The 14,390-nt window shown below is 42.9% G+C and overlaps 1 protein-coding gene across 1 annotated transcript in view; it reads right to left on the bottom strand.

Moving 5' to 3' along the window:
* Positions 1-14,024, bottom strand: part of LTC4S (leukotriene C4 synthase) — a 37,938-nt gene extending 23,914 nt beyond the window's left edge. Inside the window, exons 1-2 of the mRNA XM_030212509.1 lie at positions 13,940-14,024; positions 509-608 (exon numbers count right to left, since the gene is read on the bottom strand). Coding sequence (XP_030068369.1) covers positions 509-608; positions 13,940-13,997 — 158 coding nt within the window. The 5' untranslated portion in view covers positions 13,998-14,024. The remainder of the gene's footprint in view (positions 1-508; positions 609-13,939) is intronic.
* Positions 14,025-14,390: the final 366 nt, after the last annotated feature.

Genomic DNA, 14,390 nt, shown 5'->3' with positions numbered 1-14,390 from the left:
CTCCCAGGTCCTCCAGTCACTCCCCTAATGACCTGTTACCCGGGGGTCCACTCTATCATGTTCTTAAACAAACCATGGGTTACACAAGGAAGCGTGGAGAGGGGAGTAGGGGAAAAGTGTCACAGGGAGGGGAAGGGATGGGAAAGGAAGGGCAAGGCAAATGTAACCAACCCCATGGGAGAACCTTGGATGAATGAAAGGCTTGGATAAAAAGCCAAGCCTTTAGTCTGGATTTTAAAACCTTGAAAGAAAGTTCTGCACGGATATATAAGGGAGTGAATTCCAGCTGTGCATATGCAGAGAAAATGTTAACGCATGTGCCCAGCTCTAAGAGGCATAGGTATTCCCCCACTTAGAAATTCTGAAGGGGGCTCTGGACCAGCAATCTCAAGCAGATTTACCAATCTTTTATTTACACACTACCAACAGTTTGAAGTGAATGGAAACAAATTGGTTTTCAACATAGGCATTGAGGAAACCCCAAAGAGTTCAAATAAGCTGTACTTACTGAGCTCTGTAGATCCTCTCGAATTCTGGATTCCCCGTTATGTTGGGAGGGGAGACTTTGTACTTGCGCCGTGCATAGATCACCTGCATAGCAAAGTAAGCTACAGAGAAAAGCAGGAGGAGAGAGAGTCAACTTGCTGTAATCACCGTAGCACGACCTATCACTAGATCAGGAGCCAATTTTAAAATGAAAAAAGTACCCCCATGAAGACATTGCATGAACATAATACACAAGTGCCTGGATTATCAGTCTGTGCAGTCAGCGCATTAATTGAAGCACTGAAAGTTCACTTAACCTGTATCTTCAGCGCCGCTCTCTGTATAGGTAGTGGTACTGAACATATGGATTGACCGGTGATCATACTGGCACTCTGGGGGTCATTTTCTATAGATTGCCTAAAGTTAGGTGCCAGGATGATGCATACTAAACACAAATTTTAATAAGGCAATTTCACATGCAGTTGCCATTCGGGCTTTCAGGATATCCCTAACGAATATGCTTGAGAGATTTGCATATAATGGAGATGACAGGCACGCAAATCTGTCTCAGGCATATTCATTATCAATATCAATATATACACAGTTATCCTTAACATATATTTTTTTATTTTTTATATGCTTTATGCAATCAATCACAATATTACAAATGCTTACATTCATACCACCCATCCACATTCATACCAACTCCTATGTAGGGACTGCTAACTAATACAACTTATAGCTATCTACCACACCACAAACCTCGTAATATTAATAGTCCAAATGTTTCTTCCCAGAGGATACCAGCTCCACCAGTCAATTATCTCAACATAGTCATTAACATACAGCTGTGCAGTATTTCTGTTGTTTCTTATGAGCAATCAACTCCAATCCCAGATCTGATAGTCAGTTCACAATGAGTTCTTAACCAGCCATGGTTTAAATCCACAAACTAGTACTCCTTATGTTGATTGCACCTGTCCGTTGATATCATTCCACTATGTTTGTGGCCCAAAGCTTAGTGGTAGAATCACAACGCCCACTTTAACCAGTCTCCACGTGATCCATGAGCCAGAATCCATCCGCTGTAAATCACCCCAAACTCTACACAGACTGTGTTTCGCTACTAGAGCGTCTTCAGGAGTCGGGTTCCTAAATGGATCAATACAAGGGCATAAAATATCAGAGATACTTCAAGTCTCTCCTCCCTTCATTATGGAACTCACTCCCCATTGCCATCAGAACAGACAACATGTATCTCAGCTTCAGGAGAAAACTGAAAACTTTGTTCTTCCCGAAACCTATCATGCATCCCTGACACTGCTGGTTCACACAGCCAAGATCTCAGTGTCTATGTCAACACCTAAGCCCCTCCCCATGATTTCCACTGTAGATTCAGTAAACACTAACTCTTTTCTGAATTTCCTGTAAACCGCACTGAACCCTAACAAGGGGATATTAACGATATATAAGCCCTAATTTGATTTGATAAACTTGAACAGTTAACAATTTAGGTATGAATGGTTTTTATTCAGGATCAAACATATCCAACATCTGACAGCTATGTATCAAGTCTAGACAAGAACATCAATCAGACATAACAGAATAATAATGAAAAACATCAAACAACAAAAAAATTGATAACATATGATCTCATTTTTGTTTTGTGAGAAAACTCCCCCACCCTCTCCCCTCATTACCCTTGTCCCTATCAATGTAACAACTGCATACAAGATCACCCCATCCCCCGTCCAACCCTGCTGTACCCTGAATGATGACCCCAGGCCATCTTTGAAAGAAGTACATCTAAAATTCCCAAGCCATCTTCCCTTAACTAGAGAACCTCAAAAATAGCTCCCAATATAACAGTACCAACTTAGGAAACATTCTGAAATCTATTCAATACTGCACGTCTTGCTTTATGGGAGATATTTTGCAAGTAACAATTTGAACAGTTAACAATTTAATACTCAACTGTGAACTCTGAGGCATAGCTAACCAGACTGGCTGACACATTTTCCTGTATTTTTGCCATCTAAGCAGATGAGACCACCCCACCCTATAATGTTCCAGTATCTTCAGCTCATACGAAAGATTCCTCCAATGCACAATCAAGAGTAGATGACCATTAGGCCAATATAATAACTTTCTTTGCCAAAAGAAACATATAATTTTTTGTTTTTCACAGCAAAGGCCTGTTCTAGTTCTGACCATTCCGCAAACAGAAAAAGCTGTGGAAGGGAGGGAAGACTCCCTACAAAACACACAAAAAACATAAGTCTTGATCCTCTCCCAGAATCTCTTAATATGTGGACACTCCCAAAATTGATGACCTAATGTTGCTTACTCATCCCTGCATTTTATACATTTACTGTACTGTGCTATTCCTATCTTAAACACTCTGGAAGGGGAAGTAAAAAAGCTGCATTATAAATTCCTCTGCCAAGCTTATATGTCCCACATTAATTAATTTTGCTGGTAGTTTTCGAAATAAGTCACAGCAGGAGTAGAGGATGACAAATCCATCAGGGAGATGTAGTTCAAAGCGGTTCTATTAAAACACCAAAACAAATGGTTATGGTAAGGTGGGAATGGGGTGTGACCTAGTAAGTCAGGATCACAAAAGGTTTTTTGAGTGTTTATTGTTCTATATTAGTTTGACACTTTTGCTTAAAATAGTTGTTTATAAGCTTGGCAATTTAATCCTGTCTAGATTCCTTATAAAATCTTGGAATCAGATGGACATACAAACTGGGTGGGAGGTGAGGAGTTTGGGTAGGCATGAATCTTGTAAAAATATTGAACAACACATGTTTCTGTTTGAATTAGTGTATTTTAATGTATTTGTTCAATAAAAATTGTTTACAGTTAAAACACCAAAACAAGACGACCCGACAAGGGCTGTGTTTCGGCGGACACAGCCGCCTTCCTTAGGGGTCACTATGCACAACTTAGGACATTGAGACAACTAAGAGCAATGCCTGGTGCAGAGACAAAGCCCTGAGGCAGGCGGCTGCTTCCGTTGAAACACGGCCTATGTAGGGTCCTCTTGCTTTGGTGCTTTAATAAATCTGCTTGGAGCTATATCTCCCTGGTGGATTTGGTCATTGTGTCATCCTCTACTCCTGCTTTGGCTTCTGTGTTTGGATTTACATAGAGTGTCTTCCAGCTTCTGCTTTGGACAGTTTTCAAAAGAAACCATTTAACATTTCTACCGTAATAGTCACTCTCCCAAACCTCTGGTCCATCCTTCTGCCCATGTCCCTAAGTTTAGTATGGGGGGGTTGTAAATCCGCTCGGAAGATCTTGTATACAAGGGAGACTGTACAACTCCGATCTTCCCCCGTCAATAGAAAAGTCTTCTCTACCCATTCTATAGCAACTTCTGTAAAAAGTTGCCCAGGAAGGGAGGGATCTAATATAGTGCATTACTTTTAAATAAACAAAGTAATCTTCACAATCGAATTGATCATTTCCTTTTAACTGATTAACCATCACAGGTTTCCCATCTTTATCTATAAGCTATTTTGAGTAACCAAAGGCCTGTTCATGTGATATGGGTGTATATGTTGCCTCACAGAGCCAATCATAAATATGGAACATATGACAAGTCTTCACATATAAGACTAAGTCTGGCAACACCAACCCACCTTACAGACTGTATTAATAATATGTGATAGGAAAATCTGTCTCGACCACCCTTCCATAAAAAATATTGCACCATCCGCTCTAATTGCGACCAGTCTTTGCACTGCAAGATAATCGGAACTGTTTGTAGGATATAAAGTCATTTTATATAGGGCTATATGCCCCATTAATGATAAGAGTAATCTGAAATAATTCTGAAACAATGTCCTAGTGGTGCTCATTAAATACTGGCAACTTTAACGCATAACTGGAATGTGAAAATGCAGGGAATGCCCCCTCTTGCTACTGGGCATGCCGTGCATTCAAAATCCTGCATTGCAGTGTGTTAAGCCAAAAATGTAGTCAACTTTAGTAAAAGAGCCCTTGGACCATTGGTCTGACCCAGGGTGGCTATTCTTATGTTCTAAATCTAAAGAAGATTAGTAGGCAAGCTTAAAAATATTTGGAGGACACGATGGAGACAATGGCCTTCCGACCCTGGCTGAATTTCATCCCTTTGTGTTTATGTATGTGGCATTTGAATTTTTAGATTCGACTACTCACCTTTCCAAATCTGAGCTCAAGGTAAATCAAGTCAGGTACTGTAGCTGTGAGTTTGTTTGGGTACGGATATAATCTAAGCTGTACCAGAGGCAATGGAGGGTGAAGTGACTTGTCCAAGATCAAAAACAGCATCAGAATTAAAACTAACCAAGGAGACATTTTCAGGCAGTTTATCCTCTCCAGCAGTGAGTGCTGTGTCTCCTGAAGTCTCTCTCTGTACTTATGCCCCAACCTGGTAAAAATATTTTGGAAAGGATGGATTCTTCCAATCAGATGATTTGTACCTCTCCTGTTCTATCTAATGTAGGAATCAGTAGCCTGTCAAGGGCACCTATCCTATTCCAGTTCAAATATAATCTATTATTGCCTAATCTGTCTCTGCCTTGCAAGAAAAACAAGTTACCATAAAGGACATATAGTAAGCTATTTCTCATATAGAAAAAGCATTAAAAAGTAATACTAGTTCATTATGTAAATTTTCTCAGGATACTGCTGTCAAACTGTTGGAACAGGAGGAAAGATTAATGAAACTTGACACACATACTGGGACAGACCGAAGGTACATCAAGACCAGTATCCTGTTTCCAACAGTGGCCAATCCAGGTCATAAGCACCTGGCAAGATCCCAAGAGTAAAACAGATTTTATGCTGTTTATCCTAGAAATAAACAGTGGATTTTCCTAAGTCCGTCTTAATCATAGCTAAACTAACTGCTTGCACCACATTTTCTGATAATGCATTCCACAGTTTAATTACACATTGAATAAGACATATTTTCTCCAGTTTAAATTTACTACTAGGTAGTTTCATTGTGTGCCCCCTAGTCCTGGTATTTTTGGAAAGAGTAAACAAGCATAGTAACATAGTAAATGACGGCAGATAAAGACCTGTACGATCCATCCAGTCTGCCCAACAAGGTAAACTCATTTTACATGGTATGTGATACTTTATATGTATACCCGAGTTTGATTTGTCCTTGCCTTTCTCAGGGCACAGACCGTAGAAGTCTGCCCAGTACTGTTCTTGTACTAAGTTCTGAAGCTAACGTCGAAGCCCCTTAAAATTTACACACCAGACCATCCCTATCTATTCAGTCATGATCAGGGCATAGATCGTAGAAGTCTGCCCAGCTCCCGTTTTGTTTCCCAATTACCAGCGTCACCACCCAATCTCTTCTAAGATTCCACAGAACCATTCCTACTAAACAGGATTTCTTTGTGTTTATCCCACACGTTTGAATTCCATTACTGTTTTCATCTCCACCGCCTCCCGCGGGAGGGCATTCCACATATCCACCGCCCTCTCCGTGAAAAAATACTTCCTGACATTAGTCCTGAGTCTACCCCCCCTTCAACCTTAATTCATGCCCTCTAGTTCTACCGCCTTCCCGTCTCCGGAAAAGGTTCATTTGCGGATTAACACCTTTCAAATATTTGAACGTCTATCATATCACCCCTGTTTCCCTTTCCTCCAAGGTATACATGTTCAGGTCAGCAAGTCTCTCCTCGTACGGTTTGCAAAGCAAATCCCATACCATTTTTGTAGCTTTTCTTTGCACCGCTTCTAGTCCTTTTACATCTTTAGCAAGATACGGCCTCCAAAACTGAACACAATAGAGGGGCATCTGCTGGTTATGCCCTTCTCTACGCAGCCTAGCATCCTTCTGGCCACGGCAGTCACCTTGTCGCATTGTTTATTCATCTTCAGATCCTCTGACATCAACACCCAGAGGTCTCTCTCCTGAGTCAAGCTTACTAATCTCTCCCCTGCTATCTGGTATCTCTATTTTGGGTTTCTGCACCCCAAGTGCATCTCTCAGCACTTCTTTGCATTAAATTTTAACTGCCAGACTCTCAACCATTCTTCTAACATTCAGAGATCCCGTCTCATCATTTCTACTCCCTCCAGGGTATCCACTCTATTGGCTATTTTCGTATCATCCGCAAAAAGGCACACCTTTCCTTCCAACCAGTGGTGTGCTGGTAAATTTTTAACAACAGGCTCTCTCCCTGGTCCACCTCTGCGCCCCCCCCCCCGTCCACCTCTGCGCCGCCGCCAAAAAAAAAAAAAAAAATTTGCAGAGCTGGCTATACCCGGGGAGGGAGCGTGCTTTCAAACAATCCTTACATCCAAATTTACCTTCTTTTAAGGTAAAAAAAAAATCCTTTATCCTCCATCTTTTAAGCCTACCTGCTGGATAGTGATGGCACAAGGAAAGCAAGTGAAGACTAACTCAAAATAACCTGGCTGTTCCTTAGATGGGCACTAGTATTGAGTCATTCCGTGACAAGTGGACCAGGGGTCCCCACCTCACCATCTCAGATTTTGATGAAATTTGGTACATAGTTTCTTTATGATAAAAAAACTAACCTGTGCAAAATTTTAGTTCAAAAGACTAAAAATTGGAGGTTCTAGGGGACCTCAAGTAAAGGGTTGCAAAATGTCGCCTGAGCAAAAATGACATTTTGGGCCAACTTCCAGAAGCTGTAAAACTGGAAGTTTTAGTAGTACAAGGGGGATATTTGGAGAACCTGCACTACTTTTAGGGCTTAATGAACTGGCAAAACCCCATGTTCCTAGTCCTCTTACTTTTTGAATGGTTTAGGCTCAGACTTTGCCAAACAAACGGCAAAAATCAATTTACAGCGATGTTGAGGCTGCTGTAGTTTCTAAACTAGTTGGCCTTTCAGGTTGATTTTTGGTAGGTGTACTAAATGGACGGCTGTACTTTCCTTCAAGTGGTTGAAAACTCTGAGATGGTGAGGTGGGGACGACCTTTAAAATTGGTCCACTTGACACGGAATGACTCTATTATGATATTGAAGATGCGACCATATGATGACCCTGCGGTTATGCTCCACTAATAAGTTAAAAGATTAACTGGATTTCTTGAAACGATTATATAAACTTAGGATGCAGGACTAGGGACACACACATACACGTATTTAGTCAATATCATAATTCTTCATGTACAGCCACAAAACAACCTTTTAGGGTGGATAGTGTTCACAATGAGCTCCTTTTATTATCGACCAGATAGAGACAAGAGTTTTCAGTTTTGACACAGTATAATTTATCACAAGAACAAAATATAAGAAAACCAATGGGCTGCATTAGGGGCTTATGGCCCATTTATGTTTCAACAAAAGAAATCTGCAAGAAACAAAATATTTTTATTTTGACTAATAAAACCACTTGCCCCTGAAACATGTTCAAAACAGAATAATCCATTTGTGTATCTAAAAGGTAAACTTCTACAAAACAGATTAAGATCTGATTCCATGTGCCCCAATGAAAGGAGAGTTTAATTCTACTTCCATTTCATTTCAATATATTCCATCATCATCTTTATAACACAAGGCTTCCCAAGGTAGATTACAACAACAGTTAAGATGAACCCATCAGGAAACAGGATATCCTCACTGAAATTTGGCCATCTGTATTGTATACAGACAGTGTATTTATTATTATTATTTTTTTTTAGTGTAGAAAAATGAGCACAAAATACAAAGTTTAAGATTGCTATTTCTACCAGCTATAATAATTTTTAAAGAAGTTTTAGTGACATTCAATTGTTATTTCATGATATTGATATTATATGGAAAGCTTTCAAATAAATAAAAAATCTGTCCAATAAGTTAAAAAAAAAAAACTTTTGTCCTCCACCTTTTAAGGCACTGCCTATCCAATTGAAACAGCTTTAGACTTGTTACAGATGGATCAAGAATTAAAAAAAAAAAACGAGAATGTGGATGCAGCAGATGTAGGTTTGATTGCTTTGTTTGGTTCACTAGAGGACAGCTGTGGGGGGGGGGGGGGGGGGAGTGAAAACAAGATTAAACAAATTGGTTTCCTTTCTTACCCTGGAGTAGATCGGCTGCCTCCTTGGTCCGGACAGTGTCCTTTGCCTGCCTGCCTGCAAGTAAGTAACGATCCTCCAACTGCGGCGGGGGATGGGGGGGGGGAGAGGTTGAAGGAGGGAGGCAGGGAGAGGGAGCAGATACGGAGGGAAGAAACAAAGTTCAATGCATGGGGCAGTGGGAAGGGCAGCAGCAGGGCAGAGAGAATCAGGAACTCGGACACGAACCTCTTGCCTGCAGTGCAGCACGAGGAGGCAGGGTTGCCACACACCACCCATGCACCAATATCAGGTGACAGCTGGTGTGTTTGGGCATGCGTGCCTCCAGCCTCCTGCTGCAATTTGTGGGAAAAAAAACCCCCATTCAAGTGGCAGCTGAGAGCAGAACAACCGGCTCTCTAAATTGTTCAAAAATTAACAACCGGCTCTGCAGAACCGGTGAGAGCCGGCTCCAGCACACCACTGCTTCCAACCCTTCAGCAATATCTCCCACAAATATATTAAACAGAATAGGCCCCAGCACTGACCCCTGAGGAACTCCAATACTCACCTTCCTTTCTTCCGAGCGGATTCCATTTACCACCCACCCTCTGCCACCTGTCGGTCAACCAGTTTATCCAGTTCACCACTTTCGGTCCTAAGTTCAACCCTTTCAGCTTATTCACGAGTCTTCTGTGGGGGGGCCGCATCAAAGGCTTTGCTGAAGTCCAAGCAGATTACATCTAGCGCACGTCCTTCATCCAGTTAAAAAAGTCAATAAGATTCGTTTGGCAGGATTTTCCTTTGGTAAAGCCATGTTGCCTCGGGTCCTGTAACCCCTCAGCTTCTAGAAAGTTAACTATCCTTTTTTTCAGCAGCGACTCCATTATTTTTCCTACCACCCACGTGAGACTTACCGGTCTGTAGTTTCCCACTTATTCCCTGTCTCCACTTTTGTGAAGAAGGACCACATCTGCTCATCTCCAATCTCACGGAACCTCTCCCGTCTCTAAAGATCTATTAAATAAATTTTTAAGAGGTCCCGCCAGGACCTCTCTGAGCTCCTTCAGTATCCTCGGATGTATCCCATAGCTTTGTTCACCTTCAGATTCTCCAGCTGTTTATAAACTCTTTCTTCTGTAAACAGCGCAGTATCCACTCCATTCCCAACCGTTCCCTCAGCAGCCAACCGCGGTCCTTCTCCAGGATTTTCCTCCATGAACACCGAAGAGAAATAATTTTAGCACGTTTGCTTTATCTTCATCACTCTCCAAATAGCCATTCTCATTATCTTTCAGTCTCACAATTCCATTCCTATCTCTTCTCCTTTCTCCAATATATCTGAAAAAGGTCTTGTCACCTCTCTTTACATCTTTAGCCATTCTTTCTTCCATTCAAGCTTTCGCTAGCCGTATTTTCGTCTTCACTTCTTTGAGTTTAATCTAATAATCTTTTCCGTGATCCTCTCATTGCGTTCTTTTGTATATTTTGAAGAAAGCCTCTTTTGCTCTTATTTTTTCAGCTTCTTCTTTGGAGAACTATATAGGCTTCCTGCTTCTCTTGTTTTTGTTTACTTTCCTCACAAAAAGATCAGTCGCCATATTTATAGCAGCCTTTAGCTTGGACCACTGTTTTTCCACTTCTCCTACGCCTTCCCACGCCACCAGATCCTTCTTCAGGTATTCCGCCATTTTATCAAAATCGGTACGTCTGAAATCCAGTACTTTGAGTTTTGTGCGTCCGCACTCCGCCTTCGACCTTATATCAAACCATATGGTGTGATGATCACTATTACATAGGTGGGCACCGACCCGGATATCGGAAACACTACCTCCATTAGTGAGCAGTAGATCCAGCATCGACCCTTCCCTCATGGGCTCCGTCACCATTTGTCTGAGCAAGGCACTGACAGGTATCCACCATCTCCCCAGTGCCGTAGCGAGGGTGCCTGACACCCGGGGCGGGTTGCCGCTGCGCACCCCCCCCCCCCCCCGGTTGTAGGGCACGGCGCACCCCCCCTCCGGAGCGCACCCCCCCGAAACGCACCCTTACCTTGCAGTGGAGGGCAGGCGGGAGGGCCGATCTGCCCCCAGTGCATGTCACTGGGAGCTGCTTCGGCTCTGCTGCTTCCCTGCTTTCTCTGCCCCTTCCCTGTTTTCTCTGCCCCGGAACAGGAAGTAACCTGTTCCGGGGCAGAAAGAGCAGGGAACCAGCAAGCCGACACCCCCCCAGCAGCGTGCACCCGGGGCAGACTGCACCACCGCCCCCCCCCCTACACCACTGCATCTCCGTACTTCTTTCTGATTCCGCAGAGGGGACGTTCCAATCCACGTCAGACAAATTGAAATCTCCCAACAGTAGCACCTCCCCTTTCATACCAATCTTTTGAATATCTTCTATCAGATCCTTGTCTAACTTCTCTGTTTGCGCAGGAGGTCTGTAGATAACCCCCGTGTGGATACAAGTGAATCACTTGTACCCGTTCCACTCCACTCAGCATTTTATAGACCTCTATCATATCTCCCCCTCAGCCATCTCTTCTCCAAGCTCAAGAGCCCTAGCTGTTTTAGCCTTTCCTCATAGGAAAGTCATCCCATCCCTTTTATCAGTTTTGTCACCCTTCTCTGTACCTTTTCTAATTTGCCATATCTCTTGAGATTGAGGTGCGGTCGCACCATGGAGTGAAACAAAGGCATTATAATATTCTCATTTTGTCTACCATTCTTTTCCTAATAATTCCTAACATTCTATTTGCTTTCGTAACCACCGCTGCACACTGAGCAGAGGGTTTCAATGTATCATCAGTGATGACACCTAGATCCTTTTCCTGGGCAGTGACTCCTAATATGGAAGCTTGCATCATGTAGCTGTTTGGGTTCCTCTTTCCCACATGCATCACTTTGCACTTGCTCACACTGACTGTTATCTGCCATTTTTTTTGTTACATTTGTACCTCGCGCATTCCCACTCATAGCAGGCTCAATGCGGCTTACATGGGGCAATGGAGGGTTAAGTGACTTGCCCAGAGTCACAAGGAGCTGCCTGTGCTTGAAGTGGGAATTGAACTCAGTTCCTCAGGACCAAAGTCCACCACCCTAACCACTAGGCCACTCCTTGGATGCCTAGCCTCAGAGGCATAGCCGGTATTTTGAGTGGGCCCTTCCACGCGCCCCCTCTCCCCCCCAACTACACACCACAAATATCTTCTGAGAGATATTTTTTAAGAACATAAGAGGTTTTATTTTTTTTTTTGTTACATTTGTACCCCGCGCTTTCCCACTCATGGCAGGCTCAATGCGGCTTACATGGGGCAATGGAGGGTTAAGTGACTTGCCCAGAGTCACAAGGAGCTGCCTGTGCCTGAAGTGGGAATCGAACTCAGTTCCTCAGGACCAGAGTCCACCACCCTAACCACTAGGCCACTCCTCCATTTTCTGTCTACTCCACATCTTCTCCCACTCCTGTGCGGCAACCCGGCATCTGTGCTCCTGTTTCTGAACTCCATCCCTCCCCGATGTCAGTACAGGCATCCTCGGCGCCTGCAGCAATTCATTCTCACTGCTTGCAGCGTCCCTGCAGGTTTCCATCTGCCATATCCCGCCCTCGTTGACATCATTGCCTGTTTCTTTTGAAATTGTATTTTTTTCTAAAAAAAAAAAAAAAATTATTCCTTTTAGTGGTCAGGCAATAACCATTTCCCTTGATGCTGCACTTCAGATACAGAGAAGACAGAAGGCTTGTTAAAGCCTAAAGTCTTGGCTATGGTCTGACACATTTTTTCTTTCTTTTCCCTGTAAGTGCCTGATCACACATAATAATAAGTTGTTGTTTTTTAAATCTATTGCACTTAGAAAACCATCTCAAAGATAAACCTTTGTTTAAGGTAACATCTCTCATAAAGTATGCTTAGTGTTGGAGGTTATAGGTGTTAAGAGATTGAGCTGACATGCTTTCTTTGCTTCCTATTTTGTTGATAATTTCTGGATATTAGTCAATTTTGCCACAATGTTTGACTCCCATGATGTGGGATAAGATAATTTCACTGGTGTAATATGGTATGTTTCTTACCTAATTCTGATGTAAAGTTCTTACATTTTAATTGCAAAATAAAAAAAAGAAGGATGTTATCTGTTCAGAAAGTATGAGCTTGGGTAGGTGTTACTTTTAGTTTCTAAACAAAAATATGAATTTACAACTGCAGAAGGGATAAAAAGAGAAGCACACATATTTTGAAATACAAATACTCTTTGATAAGTTTAAGTTATATAAAAGCTATGTACTAACCTGAAAAAAAAAATGCACATAGCTTTCCAGTTAAGGCTTGCTACTTAGCCACCTATGGAGTAGATTTCAAAATCTTTCTTTTTCTTCAGTATTTAAACGCTTTTCAGGACTCTAAATACACTGCTGGGATAAGGGGGGGGGGGGGGGGAAGGCTACAGAAGACAGCCAGATATTAACCAGGCACTCACGGGGAGGGGGGGGGGGGGGGTAGAGGCAACAAAAATCAGTTAATAAATAAAATGGGCCTTATTCAATAAAGGCTTATTTGTCCATAGGCACAAAATGGGAAGAAGAATCCTTGGTCAACATTGCTCTATACCTGGAACACTGCACATGGGTCATGTCTGAGCCTGACAGGTTGAATACCACCACTCTGCAGCTCACAGGGGGAAAAGGAGGCTTCTTTCAATGCCCTGCAGCACTTCCATCATGTTATTTTAATTATGACTTCCTGATGCTGGAGTAGGAACGCACCACTACAAATACAGTCTTCAAATGTGGCTGTTTCGGCTCTATTGACCCCCAAGTACACTACAATCCCATCAAATGAAGGCTAAAACACTGTAGCATAAAAGTCCCATTCAGAATCTCCCGAAATTTGACTACATCAAATTTTTGTTTCCTGCAACACCAAATCAAACCAAAACCAGAACAAACAAAAAATTAACGAAATAAAACGACATAAAAACCCCCCACACAACTTGGTTTTCGGTGAAGTCATTCAAACTGCCCGTTTTCATTGAGCAGTAGAAGTAGGACTAGTGATAAACGCAAATAGACAGGCTGCCCTCCCTCCCAAGTTATATTAAAAGTAAAGCTCAGCTCTTATTTTTTTTTTCTTGACCCATCGTATGAACAAACCCATAGTGTCCTACATAAGCTTTCGTTCTGAAAGGTCAAGGACGCCTCTCGATCATTCTTCTGGTCGGAACCTGCACAGAACAAAGCTTTTCCCCAGAACTAATTCGCCGAGGTCTACAAAGCGACACTTTCCGTTGCAGTTGGCAGCTCAGTGGCACCGCTGCAACGCAAGACGTCTTTTTTTCCGTGCCCAGCGCAGGAGAGACTGCAGCCCAGCACCCAGCGAGTCTTAAACAGCCCCACGTCCGCTCTTCAAACAGTAGCAGCTGCTCACTTTACCTTGCTCCAGGACCCCGAGCACTGTGACAGTGGCCAGAAAGGCGACCTGTTCCTGCATACTGCAGCCTCGCTTTCCCTATCTAGAGCCAGGTGTGTGCGTGGGGGGGGGGGGGGGGGTCCCTCTCCCGCTAGAGGCGTCGATAGATAATAGTGTTCAGCCCTCTCCAATGCAGAAGATATAGGAATGGGGATATGACCCTCCTTCAGCAGCCAGCTGCAATGCCTCTGCCCTCCCCACCCCTTCCAGTACCCAACCAGATCGCCCTTTATTATATTGACTTTTAGATGGTGTTTTTTTCTGGAAAATAAACAATACATGCAAAGATCTATGGAGCTCTCTGGCTTTCATCTAGAGTCACTTTGTAAGAAGAGGAATGCATGTGCCCTTCAATAGGGATTGGGGAAAGCATGCAATCATAATTGACTGCCATCCTTCCTTCGCTCCTGGGCG

The sequence above is a fragment of the Microcaecilia unicolor genome, chromosome 8, assembly GCF_901765095.1.
Source record: "Microcaecilia unicolor chromosome 8, aMicUni1.1, whole genome shotgun sequence".
Lineage (NCBI taxonomy): Eukaryota > Metazoa > Chordata > Amphibia > Gymnophiona > Siphonopidae > Microcaecilia > Microcaecilia unicolor.
The sequence above is the reverse complement of the archived record's forward strand: the minus strand, read 5'-3'. Positions and strand labels throughout refer to the sequence as shown.